Raw genomic sequence first — 20288 nt, forward strand, 5'->3', positions numbered from 1 at the left:
TTCAAAGCTCTGGTATGTCTCAGTGCTTCAAGGCAATGAAGTCTATTTATCATTGGTTATGACTCAGATGCTATTTGGGGCTGTTTACGTGCTGACACAGGAAGTGGAATGAAACAAACATGCAGATAAAATGTGGTAAATACGGGATTTAAAGTCTATGCATCACTTTGTGGAATCATCAATCATACTGGAAATAGAAAAAACAAAACAAATGATAACCATAACAACATGCTCATCAGGATGAAGGTATTTTTCTCAGTTCACCACTAGAACCAGCAGAGGTGTAAATAGTACTGACATATTTTACTCAAGTAGAAATACTGTTATTTGATTGAAATTGTACTCATGTACAAATACAAAAAATAACACATAGATTATGTTCAATGGGCAAGGAAATGAAAATTAAAAAAATAATTACAAAAAAATAACAATTTACTCAGTAACGGTTGGGTGTAGAAATGTAATAAATGACTTTACTTCTTTAAAAACATACTTAAAAACAAGTCAAATTACTGCTTTAGAAATACAGTATACTCAAAAAACTACGAGTGCCCATAAAAGCAACTAAATCACAGTGATGTGAGTACTTGTGATCCATTACTTTCACCTCTGGCCTGGGAACCAGTCCAATATGATGCTTCCACTATATGTGTATTTTAAAACAGAGAATATTTGGTCATTTGGACATTAAATAACATTGTGAAAACGAAAAACAAATAGCTTAAAAATAACCTCTACTGGCCTTAGTTGCTTTGGGTGATAATGTTGGAGAAATGTTTATTGAAATACCATAAAAAAGATTAAACAAAAATAAGATTAATGTTTCCACCCATACAGACAGTGGCTTCCTCAGAGTTAAAAATGTGAGCAAATTTGTCATAAATATTTTCCAAATAAATGGAAAATACCTTTTATAGGATAAAAATGAGGACTGATTTCTTGCTTGTCAGGCGTATTGTTTGAAGCTTTGTTAAAGGCTGTTGAACATTGTGGTCATCAGATATCAAAGGTGTTTGTTTACCCTTATTTTCATACCTCTATTCATTTGGGGAATTTCAGCATCGTCACATTTAATATTTATGACCGCCAATACTCGGTTTTGGTGGGTAAAATTTCGTAGACTTAGGCTCTGTGTGTGAGAACATTTAATATTTTTGTATTTGAGATGAAACCATTAGTGTGTTTATGGGTGTCTGTTGGTTGGTTGCTCTCATCTAATGCTCTTCCTGCTGTCACAAATGACGAGGCTGCAGGAAGTAGCTAAGTGCTATTATTTTCCCTCAGGAAATAACACACTATCTGTCTACACACACAACACACACACAGACCTGTAGCTTGATGACATACATACACAGTATAGAATGGTGGTTCCCAAACTGGGGTACGTGTACGCTAATAGGTACTTGAACAGCTCTCAGGAGGTAAACAGAAACATTTGTTAGTTTGTTTAACATTATAGATTAGATGTGATTCAGTTTTTCTAATTTATGTCTGTCCTTCAGTTTTTATATTTTTGCACTATTATCAATGTTGGTATTTATTTATATTTCTTGCTGTCTGCTCTTTTTAATCCTGTTACTGCAACAATTGAATTTCCCCATCTGGGGATCAATTAAGGTGTATTTTATTCTATTTTATATTCACAAAAAGCAACAAAAAGTATCCTCCGTGGCAGCTGCAATCCTGTAAAAAATCCGACCAATCCCAGCTGTTCAGTCTGAACTGAAAGAACCAATCAGATTCTCTCATGCCCCCTCCCCCCTCCTGTGTGCACAGTGTTACCGGAAATATTCATCTCAAATGAGGCATCTAAAGGGCCCGAAAAGTGATGCAGAGGTTGCTGTCTTTCTGTTGGACAGCACATTATTTGTTTTTGTTTCAGGGAAACTTGTTTTTTTTTATATTAGATGCACGCGCAAGCTTGTGGGGGTGTGGCTTTAGACAGAGTCCAAAGATGGCATACCAGGGAGGTGGGCAGTGGCGGAGTTTAGAGGATGCTCGGCGATCTCTCCCAGCTTTCTGAGAGATTACTGAATTGATTCAACATTTACACCCATCAACTTAGGAACCAGCATGAAGTATGACATTCTTTAGTGTTGGTGGTAGTAAAAATATCAATACAATGTGTTTATTATTCTGTATTTTGGTGATTAATTTCAAATACATGGACATATATGAGAGGGCTGGGGTTTTAGGGAAAATGAACAACAAGAAATCAGCAAAACAAACACCAAGCTATTTTACCATCTTTGGAACGGTGGGAGTGACAATGCTGATTTCATGCTTGATGAATGAAAAATAAATAAAAATGTGTTATTTGTTCATAGATACAAACAAATGGTAGGCCTATAAAACAGCTTTCTGAGAGATAACATGTTAGACGTTGTCTAATGTATGTTTTTCTTTTCTTGCATTAGTTTTCCACTGATTTTCCTTTCTCTGGGTACTCCGGGCACTCTGCATGCATCGTTTGTGGCATTGCAAGTATACACAATCAACTGTAAAGTGACGTCTTTCCATTGAAACCAGCAATTACCTAATAGGCTACTTGAGCGATGATAATGGTGTGTTTAATCTGACTACAAAGGGCAACCTTTTGCATCCAATGGGCATCAATGAGTTATGGCCAATCATTGTGCTGCTGGTCCAGAGCTTTGAAGGAAATGCATTGATGTGTCGAAAACAACAAACTAGTTTATTACAGCATCAAATTTATATTATGTAGTAATGAGAATTGACTACAATATCTTGACTGGCTGCTTTCCCCTAACCCTTTGGCTTACATGTTTCCATGTATAGGCTGTTGAACATGGTGCCTTGGATGGATTCTCGATCATTTCACATAAGTGTGCGGCTGTATCCTATCGAAATGTGCATGTTTGAACAAGCCTAAAACAAAGACTGCAGCTGATATATTCATTAAAAGCAGGACCTGTGGGTTTTGATACTGAAAATCCATGCAATGTTAAAAGCTCTAGGGCAGAGGTCACCAACATGGTGCCCGGGGGCACCAGGTAGCTCGCATGGACCATGTGAGGTGCCCTCAGGGGCTCTCGTCACCATGAGCTCCATTAAAGATTCTATTTCATTTCCAGGATTCAAACTCACAAACATAGATGACAGATGTAGTTAGTACCGGTACTTAGTATAGTGAAAAACTGGGACACGTGATAAAGTGACAAATGTTTTTAAGTGTCGCAAATTTGGTGTATGGGTTGTGATATGTTATATATATATGATTTTAAAAACACAAATTAGATTTTCATGACATCGTTGTTACATTTTACAGTAGTTATACGACTAGTTAAAAGTTGTTTGTTAGTAGCTAGTAAAATAGGAAGATGATATTTTTCTATGAAATGTAATGAAAATGAAAAAAAAAAATGCATACATTAAGAAAAAAAGTGTTGCATGTTGTAAATTTTTTTCTCATTTTGTCTCTCATAGTTGAGGTATACCTATGGTGAAAATTACTGGCCTCTCTCATCTTTTTAAGTGGGAGAACTTGCACAATTGGTGGCTGAATAAATACTTTTTTGCCTCACTGTATATCTGTTGGAAACGGACAAAGCGAGGCCTGAAAGATGGCCACGACACTTTCCACACAAAGTTTGATTTAATTAATAAAAATGTAGCGTGAGAATGTGTGCAACGGTACGTTCACAAACATTTTGGAGTTGTGGGGAAAACAACAGCGCCTCAGTGAGGTGGTGAATTTAAGCCAAATTCGCCTCATACATTAAATGTCCTCACATATCAGAGTTATTGATCCACGTAACCATTAATAGTCATGCCTCTGAGGAAGACTGGCGGTTGGCAGTCGAAACATGTCAGGAGATCTAATTTTCTGAGAAAAAAGTTGTCTGAATAAATGAAACCTTACATATTATTTCATAAATAGTCAAGCCTGCAGTGTTATAGATGTTTTCCTTTAGGGAGCAATTGGGTCCATGTTTGTATGTTCAGATAACACAGAGTGAAATAAAATGTACGTAGGCCTATACCAAAAAATCTGTTTACAATGACTTTACAATCTGACAAACTTGGCACACTTGGTCAACACATGATTCATTATCCTGATGCACAGCAGTGTTGGGAACAGGCCCACGCTGCACGCTAAACCAACCCAGCACAGACAGGGCGTGTCTTAATGTGCCTACACTCGTGCGCGCTCTGTTGTGCAGCCACTTTGGGATGGTGGTACGCCGTATAGGCTCAGGTGTTCCCTGGCTCCACCTCTAACAAACACGCTGTGATGGACAAATCAGATGCTTTTTTTTTTTACCTCTGTGGGACTGACCAATTAACAGCAGCAATGACTGCTGTCACTAACTTGCTTTTCATTTATTAGTGATGTCTCGACATGTTCATCCATTTTCCCAACCTGCATGCTCCTTTTCAGGGTTTCAGGGGTCTCTACATGTGGCCACGAATCACTCACAAGCAGGAGCGTAACATACCATTGGTCAGCAGGCTTGTTTAAGATGCAAAAAACATTCATGAGCTCCTTTGCATTGATCACTGATGGTAGAATGTTGGCTTGTCGGGGGAAAGGGATGAAGGGATTTCACCTGTGCAAATTTTAGGGTGGTATTACGATTTATAAAGGGAAAATGCTTGCAGGTGTTTGGTAAAGCATATTGTCTGTTTTTTGGTGCACACATTATGGAGCATTGCTTAATAGAGGGGCCCCAGAAAGCTATTAATCTGTTATCCAACAAAAGGAAGTAGGGGTGTGGCTTTTGCTGTTCATAAGTCACTTCCCAGAAAGTTATCATTTACCACTATGTGGTGCAATTTCCACCCTCAATGAGTAATTTGACCTTTTTACTATTTAGTCATCTTCCCCCACAACGGGGCCTCATTTAAAAAGCATGACTTCTACAAATTTGCCTATTGGGATCACGGCTTAAAGTAGAATAAACACTTTATGCAAGCATGCAAAAAGTGAACATGAAACCGTCACCATAAGAGAAGTGTGGTGGTGACGCCATGATGAGCAGTTATGACATCACATTTTTGTTTTTTGGCGCTGCAAAATGGCTGCCGACTGCTCCCCAGGGATGGGTTAAATTTGCAGAGGACAAATGTCAATATATATATGTGTAATAACATATATACATGACAAATAAAGGCTTAAAGCCTTGTTTAATTAATTAAACTAATTTAATTTTTTTTTTTTTTTTTAAATGATGTATTTCTATGACAGCTGTGTACCTTAAATGACTTGCTCTTTTTAAAACATCTAAAACAGATCATGTGTTATTGGACTGGAAAAAAGGATGAACCTGTGACAGGGTTTAGAGAACGCTGCCATGTATGATGATTCGATCAAACACTTGAAATGTGCTGTATGACGACACACTCAACGTGGAACTACTTGCTTTGTAAGGTGTGTATCTTGTTAGCTTCAGATTAGTCTTGTGACTTGCTGCTGTTCAGCCAATGCACCAGAAATAGTTATTAAAAAAACAAAACAAAACAGGGTTGTAGCTATTAACTGTTGTTCTCACATTGGAAGAATATTTTCAATACCAGCATCCTACAAAATGTAGTTAACGTTCAGCTGTTGATGAATGCCATGACAAGTCCGACTGAGATTTACCTACCTAATCATTTTAAGTGTGTACATTTATTGAAATCCATGAGAAACGCACTGATTTTTTCATAGAAATCATTTTAGCCTGTGAACCTCATCGCAAAGATCTAAGTCTTCTCTTTCAGAGAAGCAGACTACTTAATACAAGAAAATCACATCTCGCTAATGTGCAACAAGCAGTTTTACCGCCCCAACATCACTTTTGACAGTAACTAGTACTGTAACGCAATATTTTTTTTTAAAGAAATAACGCCGTTACAATATGGTGCGTTTGTTCGTTACTTTGCTAGCAGCAGTGTACTTCCTGTTTACAGTGGCGCTACATATTTTCGCGGGATGCCGTGCCAAACACGGTAAAACAGTAGAAGAAGAAGCATTGTCAGCTTGTCGCTGTTTACATCACGTACGCCAATGATGGCGAGTCAATGCGAGAACAGGACGAGCTTCTCAGAGAGGAAACACGCGCATTATTTTTGTCTCCAAAAGATGCATCATTGAAGCTAAGCTAAAGCTGCGGCTGGATTTTAACGGACTGTGACTGTTATCCAGGAACAGGTCAGCCAAACTATTGCACGGTATGTTGTTGTAAATAATGCAGCCTGTCGCTACTGCTGAGTCACTGCTAACAGCAGCTCATTAGCCTAATATGTTTAGCATTGTGTAGCTGAGAAAAATGCTGTGAATTAGTTTTTCCACATTCATTTTTATAAGCATTTTCAACAGCAGAATGTGCACCTGGAATATGCACAGCTTACTTTACATTACTGTGCTAAGGCTGAAAAATTACTGTTTTAATTTTGGAACAGCTGTTTTGTGCTTTATATGCACATCATTTATGGGTTTTTTTTTTTTTTATAGCAGTTGATCAACAGTGGATTATTATATTACAGCACTAATATGAAGCTGTATGGACACAAATGACCCAAAATAAATAATACATTCTAATTAACTCAAAAGTTACTTTTTCCAGTAACGCATTACTTTTTGGTGTAAGTAATCAAAACAGTAACTGAGTTACTTTGTGAATGAAGTAACTAGTAACGGTAACTAGTTACTTTTTTCAGTAACTAGCACAACACTGGAAACAAGCTTTAAAAAAAAAAATGTTAAATATTATATACTGTATATAGAAAATCATACTGTCCACAACACCAGTGATGGTGCAATTCCTCTGTTCTCATTCTTACTCTTTATTTTGCACAATCAGCAAAAAATGTGGAGTGAGGACCCATTATTATCCAAGTTAGAATGTGTATGTATAGCCAGAGATCAAATGTCAAAGCTACCGTATATGACTACTGCACGGGAAAACAAGCTCATCACAAACACAGAGGATCAGGTAAATAGACAGCTCTTGAATGTGTTTACATAATATAAGGTGGTACATTTGGTTCACAGGCAGGTTTCAACAGATCTACAGAGATGAGTTAATCAGGGTTAGGGTTGGTAGCATGCTTCAGTTGTTTGAGGCCATCCTTGCTTTAAGGCGATTGATCTTTAGGGGTAGGAGGCCAGCCATCTCCGTGCTCAGCTCCAGCTCCGTCTCCACAGCAGAGGTTGCCTCAGGATGGGCCTCACAGTACTGCACCACATACCTGCACAACATGTGCAATAGAAGACATTAAAGTCTTAAACTGCACAGAAACACAGCGACCACATTACAAATGTACTTTGGCTAATTTTTAACCTGGATAATTTTACTTTAAGAAACTTTTGAACCATTGAGTAAATACATTTGATTGTGAGAGGTGAAACATCTTGTTTGGTTGTGTGGTGATGATAGTGGGGAAGGGGGTGCATTTGGTTACAGTTACTTTGCTTTCACACTACACTGTAGAAAGTGAGTGAGTCAAAGGCTGCTGAACAATTTTTTTTTAGGTCTTCTAACCCAGTGGTTCTGAAATTTTTCAGCCCGCAACCCCCAAAATAAAGGTGCAAGAGAACGGGGACCCCAATTGAACAAGTGGTTGAACACAAGACATGAACATCGAAGAACAGTCATGTGGAGACAGGGCCATCTATAAGGGGGAATAAAGGGGAGAGCTTTTTAGGGCTCATCCCATTAGTCAGTAAAATGATGGTCCAGTGTTCTATGAATCTGTGATAACCACATTTATTTATGAATCTGAATAATATCCATTGTTATCCAGGAAGTTTATTATTATTTGGGCCATCCTATATAGTCATGTTAAAGATGTAAATACTAGTTTTAATCAGAAATAAAATTAGTTAAAAGTGACCAAAAATGGTGAAAAAGCTGGTGAAATGTGATTTTAAAAACCACAGAAATTGGTTAAAAGTTGCAATTTCGAGTTGCCAAAAAAGTGTTCAAAGTGTCAATATTGGCTTAAAGTAGGAAAAATTAATTTAACCTGGCAAATATTGGGCGCGACAAACCGTGAATGTGGTTAAATTGGCAAAAATAAGCATGAAATATGATGAAAAGAGGTTAAAAATGACAATAATGGGTAAACATATGCGACATTAGGTGGGAAGGGTTTATTAGTGCCGGAAATGGCTTGAAAGTGGAAAAAATGTGCAGAAAAAGTTTTGAAATTTGAGGGAAAAGTGGCAGAAATGGGAGTAATGTAGCAAAAATGCATTAAAAGGAGCAAAAATATGGCAAAACACAGTGATGAAAATAGGTTAAAAGGAGCAAAAACATGGCAAAACACAGTGATGAAAATAGGTTAAAATAAGCAAAAATGGGCTCGTTGCTCAAAAAAATATTCTTAGTTTCTTAAAATCACCTCTCAGTGTCTTGCGACCCCAAGTTTGAGAACCCCTGTTCTAAGCTTCCAATCATGTTTCCCTTCAGCACCTTGTTCTGTTGTTCTCTTGAGAATAATTCTCAATAATCAATAATAATAATAAACAATCTCAATAAAAAACAAGAGCACTCACCTCCACCAAGTGGCAAATGTCTACAGTTATCTGTATCAGTGATCATTTTATCATGATCATTCCCACTTTAGCGGCTTGGAAGAAATATTTATTCACTTTTTTAAATCATGATGAAATGCGCAATCCGGATCTGATCTGGAGGAAACTTGGTGGAGTAATTGAGGAACCAACCCGACATTACAGAGTCAAATTTCATAAAGATTGGTTAATTAAGAATTGCGATATACATTTTTGAAATTTCACCAACAAATTTTTGAAACTGATCTAGACTTAGTGTTCCCCGACAGAATTGAATGTAATCTTGTTAACGTAATCCTGCTAACAAACAAAAAAACGCCACTGAATGACCCTCAAGATTACTTAGGATTTCATGACCTAATTGATTACGAACCTTCACAAATGTGCAAGCAATGAATTTACGCACTTGTAGTTTTCCAGAGACTTGTTGAGGTTAACCAGCTGAACTTGGGGTGACGAGCTGATCAGGCGACTGTGTAACCGTGCCACCCTGAAGCGAGCCACCAGAGCTGGACGGAGAACCTCTTCCTCCAAATGTTCTGGAAACTTGCCATCGGGAGAACATAAAGAATCTAGAAACATCTGGAAATATCTGGAGGAAAGAGAACAATCATTCACCACCACTAAACTGTTATGAATCCGGAAGTCAACACGATAAAGTGCACTTACTTAGCAGATGCAGTACAAAGACTGTTAGATTTCTTTATGGTGTGGCTATCCAGTGACTGTGTATCTGCCTGTCTGTTGGCCAATGTCAATTTGAGGTCCATCATCTCATTGTACGTCTCAGCTAACTCAAACATGAGCTGTCTGCGGATCAAAAGGTAATACTTGGAATTCAATTCTATGGAAAAAGAAAAAGCCAGAGAGAGTCAAGGTCACTTCCTTTTATTCTCCATTGCGTAATCAATCCTTTTGGAAACAGATTTTTTGGGTATAATCTCAGGGATGGACACGCAGGTCCTTTCTGAGATGAAGATAATAAATCAAATGAAGGATGTTCTTAGTACCGTTGCAAATTGGTTCCAGTAAATCGATTCTGCGTTTGTGGATTTTGCAGCGTCGCTCCAAATCTTCTTCGAAGAAAGTCAGTGCTCGGAAAAGAGCGCTGTGATCCTGCAATATCTCAATATGGTCTGTCACATATCCGTCCATCTGAAAATACTCCTTTGCCTTGGAGGGAAGAAAAGCATGGACACGTATAAGGACAAAAATAACGAGTTCAGTTCAGGTGGAAACTTTCAAACAGGAATGTAATGACTTTGGACAGAAACACATAAATGTAAATATTCCAATATTCCATGTAATGAATGGTCAAAGTAGTTGTGTCATACATTTGGTCTTAAACCATCAACAGCTTTTAGCGACCTCTATGACAGGCAAAAAGCACAGTCAGAAGCCCAAGTTTTAGGTAGTTATGCTCTAAACTCAACCAATACATATAAACAAATGACGCTTCCTCACCTCTCTGGACTGCATCTCACCCAGCCCTGAATATGTTGAAGAACTACCATTTGTGCCTTCACATCTGCACTTACTGTTTTCAACACATTTTGCATTTATGGTGTAAACATCCTAAATAAAAAGTTTGTACCAGAATACCTTTAGGGGCAGATTCACTAAAGGTTTAGGGGTATTAAAACGTGTGCAAACGTCACTCCACGCGCTAATAAGGGGTACAAACCCCAAGGAATCAGGACTGTGCGTCTTCTGCGCGACACAATGCGCCCACAATCCATTTAGCGCGTTTCCCTCTGATGAATGTGTAAAGTAGGCTGATCTCACAAGGGGAGCAAAAAATGTAAGGGGGAAATGCAAATAACTTTTTGCAGTGGAAGCAATGCAATTAAACAAATGTGGAACTGTTTGCAGTGACTGTTTGTGGTGAAAATTTTCTGTGCCGAAAATAGTAGGACTCGTAGGCAGGTGTAAACTCACACGCAGAGATCATCGCTGCACTGAATGTCAACACAAAACACAGCGAAGATGTAAAAACATTTTTCAGTTAATCTTTCTAGTATAAGTAATTTTTTAAAATAAAACAATAGTCAATATTAACAGCCACTGAAAGAAAATGCAAAGTGAAGTGTGTGTGAGGGAGAGAAACAGCTGAACATGAGGCAGCCTGTGTGGAGTCTGGTGTGGCTGCGGTGCAGAGGGTCGCTCCATGGATGTCGCTCCGGACGCACAGCTCCAATGAGCTCCTGTCTTTCTCTCCATGTTTAGACCGTAAAACTCTGGTGTCGGGTTGATGGCAGGAGCGTCAGGCCAGAATCAGCTGAGCAGCTGCGAAATTTAGGCAGCAATGGCACAATGTTCCTATTTGAGAGTGTGCGGGACGGAGCGATGCTCCAGAGCTCAGTCCTGTTGGCTGATGCTCAGTAGATCATCTTCAAATGGTGCTGATCGACTAATTGACAGACTCTGTTGCTGCATTAACTCAGATAAATGGCATCAACAGATCAAGAGGACGGTTTCTGTCCAAATCTGCCAGTTTTCTATGGACTGATCAGAGCAAAGTTACAGGAACTGACGGAACAACCACATTAAAATATGGTAAAAAAAATTATTTTGGTTTTAAAGTCCATTAAATGCATTTTTTATTTGTTTGTGTTGTTTTCTACATTATTGAATGTTTGTGCAGCAAACAGAGAAGCTCATTTGCCTCCAATTTAACTTCTTTAAATGTCATTTTGTGCTTCTGTGCACTCTCTAAATTGAACGAGCAAAATGTTCAGGAAACAAGGCAGTCTCAACCACGTGAACAAGTGCACTTATGAGTGCTGCAATGTTAGTGAATTTCTTGCAGCGGGTGAGCAAACAGCGCCACCAAAGGGTGTAGGGACGCATGTGGTTTACCATCCTTTATTTCAGATCTTAGTGAATCCGCTCCCTAATGTATAGTTTCATGTACAAGTTTACACCGTTTGTTTAGAGAAAAACTAAGTGTGGTTTTCTGATGCCTTTAATCTATTTCTCATCTTGATTCTGTGCTTACCTGAATGACATAATTCTGTCCTACCAGGTATACAGACCTGGCCTCAGTGTAATCCAGAGGACAGAAACACAGCACCTGAAAAGAGAAGGTTTAGAGTTGTAGGACTTTGCCTGTGGGAGAGCGCCCTCTCGTGACAGAGTATGGTTTACAATTTAGTAGCTCTGGTAGTTATTTGAGTCAAACTTCTTCGCCTTGTATTTAGAAGGTATATTGTTAAACACGGGAAGTATAAAACAGTCCTTGTGGGAGACATCATTTTTCTTCTGTCTTTTATCTGTACCGGTAACCTAGTTGAGGAGTCAACCATCCTTCACATTCCTACATATTATGTGACTACCAAAATTACAAAGCAACAATAGAAGCAAGTAATGTAATCTTTATTCATCACCATAGTGAAATTGTTCTCTGCATTTTACCCATTTTGCCCAAGGGGTAGCAGTGGGCTGCCCAGGGAGCATTTGGATTGGGGTTAAGGGACTTGCTCTACATCCCACAGTGATGGCCCGGGTGAGATTCAAACCAGTGACCCTCCGATTACAAGCCCGCTTCCTTAACCACTAGGCCACCACTACCCTCAAGTAAGAAACCCTGCTTGAGTTGGGCCACAGAACGTTTATCTATGATCTTTGGGGACACAAAAGTAGAACATCACTGCTCTAGATTTACAAGTCACAGGGAAACCCCAAGTGAAATGAGGCTAAAGTCAGAACATACTGGTTCCTCGGAAACTACAACCATAGGAAACACAAAAATTGTGCAAATTCAGTGGTAAGAATTGCATGCTCTCTGTTGCAATTAAAAAAAAAAAAAAAAAAAAAACTGTTAAAAAACTAAAAACTTACCTTTTCTTCTGCACTTGCAATGGAATCGAATGTGTCATCAGACCCAAAGAGCAGAGCACTCTTTCTGCCCTTTTCCTCTTCCTCCTCTTCACGTCTTCTTGCCCTCTTCAGCTCATCTTGACGATCAGTATCCAACTCTCCAATATTGTCCTAAACAGAGAAAAAAATCACAAGCCAAACAAACAGATTTGTAAACACACACACGCACACACACACACACAAACAAAAGAATTTAATGAACAAACATGAAAAACTTGTAAACCGGACCTCCAGCTGCTTCTTTGCATCCTGTAAGAGGTTGAGACAGTATTTGATCCAACATCTCCCAATCTCTGCTCTTTTCTGTCGAAGTTGCTCCCGACGTTCACTCTCCGCCTCACCTGGATAAAAATAAATAAAAGTACTAGTAAAGGATAATTACTTGTACTAGGGAGATAAATGGTAGACAAATGCATGGATTCTTACTCTCCTGTGCAGCAGCCTCAGAGGGAACCTCTCCGGCTAAATCTGAGACAACAGTAGCTGCTGCGAGGCAATGCCTTCCTTCCATGTAGTGACCCTGGAAACAAAGCAAAAGACGATTTACATTTTTGTTTTTATTGTTTCACAACCTGATCCATATTGAAATCCATGTTTTCACATTTATTAAAATAAAATAAAAAACAGGCACAATCTTTAAAATAAATTAGAAAACAGTGATTACACAAAAGTTCAACCTACCCTGGTGATGTAATACTGTGACAGGCTAGCAGCATTTAAAGCCCACTCCATTGGATTGAACTGATTTAACTGTAGCTGTCTCTGCAGAGTAGTATGGCAGTAGGTGGCAGCACGCTCAGTTTGACCTGGACAACAATACAGCAAGTATATAGTCACAGAAATAAAGAAATACACATGAAGAAAAGCCAATACATTTAAAAAAAATTCATAGATCAGAGCTAAAACGCTGCCATTAGAACAGATAATATTACATTAATCAACAGAAACAATCCATATCCACTGGTGTCACATACTCACCAAGGCTTTTGTAAACTTGAGCAAGGTAGTACATGGTGTGAGTAAAGGCCAACCCAAACCTGATAGACAAATCAAGGAAAACATGAAGTACAAAGACAACAAGATAAACAAACAGAAATTGGAATATGGAGGAAAATCTGTATCACTATCATTTGTTTAAATGTGAACTGATTTGTTTAATCACCTCTTGGTTCGTTCCTGGTGTGTCAGCATATTCTCCTCAGTGGTAAAGTACTCCGTCATATCAGTGGGAGGAGTCCCGTCCTGAAAAGAAAACAACAGTGACGAATGAAGAGGGGAATCTGATCAGAGAGCGAGATGAAGTCACTCAGGCAACAATAATTCAGCCCTGACATTTTGTGTCCAGACCAACCCACTAAATGATCAGCGATACCATGTAAAAGCTGTTATTAAGTCAGTGATGTTCAACACGTGGCTCTTCATGTCTTGATTTTAATTCTTAAAGAAAACTTTAAAATGGGGAAACTGTTAACCCCTTTTTACCTTTTTCCTTTGGCCATTTTGCAACTTCCTTCGTCCCTTTTTTGCCCCTTTTTTAAAAAGTTCTGACCCTGACTTTAGCTACCTTTTACCAACAAATATCCTTTTTTTCCTATTTTTTGTCCATTTTTGCAAGTTCTTTTTAAAACTTTTATGCAATTATTGTCCTTTCATGAATTTGTTTTGGCCATGTTTCATCCAAATAAGCTAGCTTTTGCCCAATAAATATTACTTGTCTCCTTTTCCTGCCATTTTTCACTATGTTTTGCCACATTTTGCCCATCTAACCTATCCTTTGCCATTACATGGCCCATTTTTGGCCACTCTTGACTTCTTTTGGCCCATTTTAGTCACTTTTCACTCTTTTCCTGCCATGTTTTTGCCACTTATAGATCATTTTTGGCCACCCGTTACCATGTCTGCCTCCACTCGCTTGTAAAAAAAAAAAAATGTAGCGGACCAGAAAAGGCCCACTTCAGGTCGACGGCCCACTGATGTCACGTACTGAGTTTACCTCCGTACTGCGATTATAACCCTAATCCTAACCTAACCCTAACATAATCCAATAAACAAATAAAACACGTGCCCGTTGACTTTGAAAACAAAAATAAGCAATTATATATTATATTATATTTATTCATTTGTAGAATACTGTAGATATTATGATGAAGGTTAAAATGTCTGTAATATAATAAATGGGTCAGTTTTTCTCATACCTACTGTTGCTGACTATTGTTCTCTGTTTGAGTGACATCACTTGATCAAGCCTTTTCTAACATTCCACACTACAAAATATGTCATAAAGTACATAAGATTCGTGCTGATATCATACCGGATCAATATCGGCATCGGCCAATACTAATGACTGTAATAATGGAAGTGAAAAAGTTGTATCGGGACATCCCTAGTACACACCATTCTGTACATATTTAGAGTGCATTGTGAGCCTGCAGTAAACACCACCAGTCAAAGACACTAAAGCAACAGTGTTCAGTCCTAACTGTTAAATTCTTGGGGCCACAGATCACAAGCCAGTCATAGTGGCTCGACTTTAATTCTTGTTATGAAAGCAAACAAACGCCTGCATTCTCTGTGCTGAGCTCAGCATTAACCAGTTTTATGCTGACAACCTAATATTTTAATCAAACTGATGGAACTAGTTTCACTCTTTCTTGCCATAATGCATGTCCTTTGCGATAGTTTTCGGGCCGACAAAAGATGCATCTATAATAAATACACTTGCCTGTGATAAAATGATCGTGACAGACTTTTTAGTGTCCTGTATATGTTTCCTGTTGATGATGGCTAGCCATTTGTTTCTCCGTTCCGTGGACAGACATTCTGTTTGTTTGCCTTTACTAGTTATTATTTTAGAAATTAAATAAAAATGTCTTGTATTTTCCCCTGGCTTCGCTCTGTTTGAGCAACGCATGTATGTGTGGTGTAAAGGTTACAGTGACACACAAGATGGCGGGGATCATGGGTAATTCGCGAAACGGAAGGCCATCTATACTGAAGTTGATGTATTCTGTTAAAAAGTCTTACCTCCTTCATGTAACATTGGTAGATAGACTCAGCTGTCTCCAAATAGCCCTGGGCCATCTCCGTCTCATCCCGACCCGCCCAAAGGATGCCAAGCTGGTTCTGGAAATACACAATGTGTTAATTATGAGTGTCATCTTGATCTTCATATGCAGAACTTAATTTAACATTAAAAAAATAAATACAATTCCAACTCCTTTTTCACTTTTAGGTGTTTAATTCAGTTTTGAAGTATTAAGGTGCTTTCACAGGGCTAGAGACTGTGACCAAAATGTTCGCATATGCAAGTATTTTTTCAGTGTGTGCGAGTGAAGATTTTATCTGGTCGCATCCGAGTGCGTATGGATGACCTTATTTCATACAGAACGGCTGAGCGCTTCGTCAAGTCCCACAGAGTGCACTTCTCTTTCTCTCTCTGCGCTATAAACAGGCACTGCAATTTGGCGGCTAGGTTGACCAGTCCAGTTTGTTCTCCAGGGAGTGAACATTAGAACCCAGGATGGAAGGAAGCGGCGTTCTGTGAGGATCAGCTTTTAGCTTGTTTGCCAGCCCTGCTCGGCATCCCCGCTCCTGCTTCCAATCACATCGCTTACGTCTCCTCCGCTGGCGGAAACCCCTGATACGAGGCTCTGCTGCTTCACAGGCCGCTGGATGTAGCCGGTGTAGCAATTGACTGAGTTATCTGCCGATATACAATATATAATAATAATAATAATGCATTGGATTTTATTTAGCGCTTCATCATAGACACTCAAAGCGCTTTACAGAATTAAGACATTATTCTTTCACTCCACACTTAGTGGTGGTAAGCTACTATTGTAGCCACAGCTGCCATGGGGCAGATTGACGGAAGTGAGGCTGCCATCGTGCCCCATCGCCATCGGCCCCTCCGACCACCACCAACACTCACTCATACACAACATTCATACTAGGCAATGTGGGTGAAGTGTCTTGCCCTAAGAACACAATGACAGATACTGCAGTGACTGTTCCCCACTGTGACACCTGGAATTGTCAGTGGTCTCCCATCCAGGACTGGGCATGGTCTCCCAACCAGGCCCAGACCTTTTTAGCTTCAGAGATCGAACAAGATCGGGCAATGACAGGCTGGTATGGCCAATGCTAGCCTCTGCAGCTGCAGCCGACCTCCAAACTTCTATAAGATTTAAGGTCTTCCGCTGTGTATGGGCTTGGTTAAATCCAGGTCGTTGACGATATCAGGATACATAATAGACGGAAGACTCTCCAGGTCGTCATTGATCCAAGACGAGGGAGCCGACTCATATGAATCTGCACCACCAATAAACCGTATCTTTTCCAAATATCGTGCCCTTTCCTGCAGACCAAGTCCTTCCTTGTATGCCTTCGCATTTATAATGCATTTTGAGGAGCTTTTATGTAATTTATCTGTCACAGAGTACACTTCTGTGCGCCTCCAACATGTAGTGTCAGCATCCACTTACCTTCAACTTCAACTTACTGCCAAGAAAATGATGTCGGTGAAAACCCTCTATCCGGTGGACATGAAGAGGACTCTTAGTTTATGAAAAACAAGGCAGGCCCTGGCTGTTAAAAATGTTCAAAAGTTGCGAGGATACAAAGTTCTAAATGGCTGTTTTTTTTGGTTATTTTGACAAATAAAAGGTAAGCACGCATTTAATTTCCTGTTCTACTGCTGATTAATTTGATGAGTTGTGGCCTTAAGTTATGCGTGTAAAAGTTTGTAATTATTTTGTATTTGTGGGTTATTGTGTTCTGAAAGTTTAGTGACCTTTGTGGCTAAATTAGCGGTGATCTTGCGCCGTCCTTGTTGCTGAAACACGGCAGATTTTGACAGCCATCACTCAGAAAGTAAGAGACGGATGCTCTGTAACGGGCGAGTGTCCGTGCTTCTTTAACACTGATTGGTTGTTTGTGTTCACGTGATATTATTTGCCCATTTAGTTAGCAAAAGGCGCTTTAAAAAATTTATTCTGTGACATTTTTATCTCTCTCTTATTGCCGGAACAACACACTGCGTTTGCTCGTATGTATGGTGGAAGAGAACAAAAATAAACCAGTCACTGTGACTGCAGAGGGACACTAAGGTTAGACGTATTTCGTAAAGGTGGGACAGAATATTGTGCAACAAGATATTGTATTGTCGAGTGTCAGCGTAGAACTTTTAATGCTGGCGTTTGCTGTCTTTCATCACCTCTAGTCTCTAACAAATTACTAGATTTATTAATCAATAAAGCTGATTCGTGTAACGATAGCACTTCTCTCCCTCTCCTTCAGCTCTGAGTGCAATGAGACCTCGAATCCTCTGACACCATCCTTACAAACAACAGTTCAGGGTCCAGGGGTTAGGGTGTAACCTACAATGCAGTTTGTTCTCAATTTGGCTGGTCTTTGCCTGATAACAGCAGTAGGATGGGGGTGCCTTTCAGGAGACTTTGTTTTCTTAGCTGTCCCCTGCTTCAGATGTCTTGTTATCTCTAGTGTCCTCATCAATGAAGCTGTGTTTGTGTAAACATCAACTCAGATGTCCCCTCAAAGGTTAACCTACACTAGTAGGCAGGTTATATATAAGATAAACCTCGACGACAGTTTGTGATTGTTGCTGAGCGGTCACTGCATGGAGTTGCTCCGTTCCTCAGACAAAGATCATCTCTGCCTTTTTTACTGGCTCTGCCATGATATAAGTTTGAGAAAAGTGAATTAGTAGACAACCGTGTGCAGCCACGGGGTTGGTCATAATCTAGCATTAGTTTGTAATGGGCTGCCATAAAGCAGTACCACCGGGTTGGAGGCAGGTAAAGTTGCAAGTGCGGTTTTCTGGCCAGAGACAGCAGGGGGAGATGAAAGACCCCCAAATCACCCCATACACACTTGTATCACCCTCACATGGAATACCAGAAGGATTTATTGAGGTGAAAAAGTTACTTAGTTCTGCTTTAAGGTCAAATAAAACAACGTTTTTTGGGGGATATTTTTTCCTTTCTAAAAATATCGTATCGTTATCATAATCCCGAGCCTCATCATTATGTGAATTCAGTAAATCGTCCCACCCCTAGTGTTCAGTTAAGTAGTGTTAAGAATCTAACACGTTTCCACACAGAACTACTTTGATACATTGATAAATAAAGGGGGTTAAGGGGAGTCAGCGGTACCCGGACATGGATGCACAGAGACACATTCTGCGACGACACACTGCATCTTTCCAGCTGCTTCAGGCAGTTCATCAGGTGCTCCTGCCCGGCTGATAGCTCCTCCGTGTCGATGTGGTTAACGCCGAGGTAATACTCCACAGCCCCAAGTTTAGCGGCCCGCAGGCCGTCCGCCGAGTCCCCGCTAATGCTCGGACCGGAGCTGTCCTCCTTCTGGCCGTCCAGCGGCTCCTCTGTCGGCCGCTGCTCGCCACTCTCTCCGCCGCTGTCCTCCTCTCCATCAGCGGCTTCGAAGCTCTTCAGTGAGCGGTAAATCTCTCGGAGCAGCTCCCGGGCGTTATACTTGGAGCGGAACGGGTCGGTCTCCGGGTCTGTCTGTGACTCATTCAGTTGCTGGGCGGTGGTGAATTTGTCGCAGATATCTCTCCACTCCCCGCTGTGAAGGGACGCCATGACTGTTCACTGTGATGTTGCTCTTCTTCTAGGGACGAGCTCTGACTGCTGTGCTGCCACCGCCTGGAAATCAGCCTCCATCTCTCTACTGCTGTGGATACTAACGACTCTAGTAGGTGTTATTTATTAAAAAATACATTATTTATTGTTTAAAATACATTTTTTTAATGTTACATTTTTATTTCATGTTTTTAATATTTATTTAAAGTATGTTTAATAACTAACGGGTTTTTTTCCCCCCGAAGTTAGCATGCAAGATAAGGGAACATGTTTGTTTTTTATTAGCTAATGAGAAATGCAAAACTCATCCTCATTTAAGTTGTGTTTTTGGTTATATATTACGTTTATCATCATATTAACTAGGGGTGTGTATTGCCTGGCGATACGATACATAGGTCACGATACGATACGATGCAATATATCCTGATATTAAAGTATAAGGCGATTATTGCAAAAAAAAAAAAGAAAAATCAAATATATGACTTAAGAAACAACTAATCTGTAAATGTGTACACCTTCATGAGAAAATTATGTATGAAATATATTTTACACTCAAAACATTGGCTTTAACATGCCATGTGCCAACTTAAAATAAAAAACAACATACAAACTGCCTGTGGCTTTTAAACCAATTTTGACTTTAGTGCAACTTAACTGAGATATATGCCTAGAACAACAATTAAATGCAAATTGTTAGTACTTTCTTTTAGATCGTATTGAAAAAACACAAACTGGTCAACATGCCCGGGCTTCAGCGCACTTCTTTGTGCACTTACAGCATCCACTCCACGCATCGACCTGGTATTGCAGCAGTACCTCCAGGAACAGTGCCCCCCCTCACAGAGTACTGAAAAAATGTACACCTCTTAGATAAACATTAAGAACATAATGGTAAACAATGTGATTCAGACAATATTCTCATGTTATCCGAAAGTGTTACTGCTCTGTACTTACATGAATGGTGAAAAAGTCAAATTTAAAACTTTTAGTCCTCAGGAATTTAAAGCTAATAATACGCTGTCCTTAATCCTCCAAACTATTCAATTCTCTCCTAAATTCCCCAAAGTATGATGTCATTTTTCTATATCTGCATTGTATAGTGATAAGTGTTAAGACCGTGATTTGATTTTTGTAGATATTTGTGTGCTTTCAATTTATTAAAATTTTATTGTTATTCTATTTTTTTTACATGTTGTAACACTATTTCCAAGCTGCTCCAATTTTGTGTATGACTTGTCTTGTACAATGACAATAACATCTATCTA

The 20288-nt window shown here is 39.5% G+C and overlaps 1 protein-coding gene across 1 annotated transcript; it reads right to left on the reverse strand.

Annotated features, from left to right (window-relative positions):
* Positions 1–6771: 6771 nt before the first annotated feature.
* Positions 6772–19070, reverse strand: kifbp (kinesin family binding protein). Its single transcript, XM_028443070.1, has 13 exons — positions 18574–19070; positions 15425–15523; positions 13563–13642; positions 13379–13437; positions 13082–13206; positions 12827–12920; positions 12629–12741; positions 12362–12511; positions 11520–11594; positions 9532–9694; positions 9191–9365; positions 8928–9113; positions 6772–7194 (listed from the first exon to the last, which is right to left on the reverse strand). Exons 1-13 carry the CDS (start codon positions 19021–19023, stop codon positions 7056–7058), a joined length of 1908 nt encoding a protein of 635 aa, XP_028298871.1. The 5' UTR covers positions 19024–19070; the 3' UTR covers positions 6772–7055.
* Positions 19071–20288: the final 1218 nt, after the last annotated feature.

The sequence above is a fragment of the Gouania willdenowi genome, chromosome 3 (assembly GCF_900634775.1).
Source record: "Gouania willdenowi chromosome 3, fGouWil2.1, whole genome shotgun sequence".
Classification (NCBI taxonomy): Eukaryota; Metazoa; Chordata; class Actinopteri; order Blenniiformes; family Gobiesocidae; genus Gouania; species Gouania willdenowi.

What these genes read in the sequence shown, in the direction of transcription:
- kifbp (XM_028443070.1), bottom strand. Translation starts at nt 19,023, where the DNA reads ATGGCGTCCCTTCACAGCGGGGAGTGGAGAGATATCTGCGACAAATTC. An exon ending in CACCAGGAACGAACCAAGAG is followed by an intron (nt 13,438 to 13,562) that starts GTGATTAAACAA and finishes TTTGTCTATCAG; the next exon opens with GTTTGGGTTGGCCTTTACTC. An exon ending in ACTGGAACCAATTTGCAACG is followed by an intron (nt 9,366 to 9,531) that starts GTACTAAGAACA and finishes CTTTTTCCATAG; the next exon opens with AATTGAATTCCAAGTATTAC.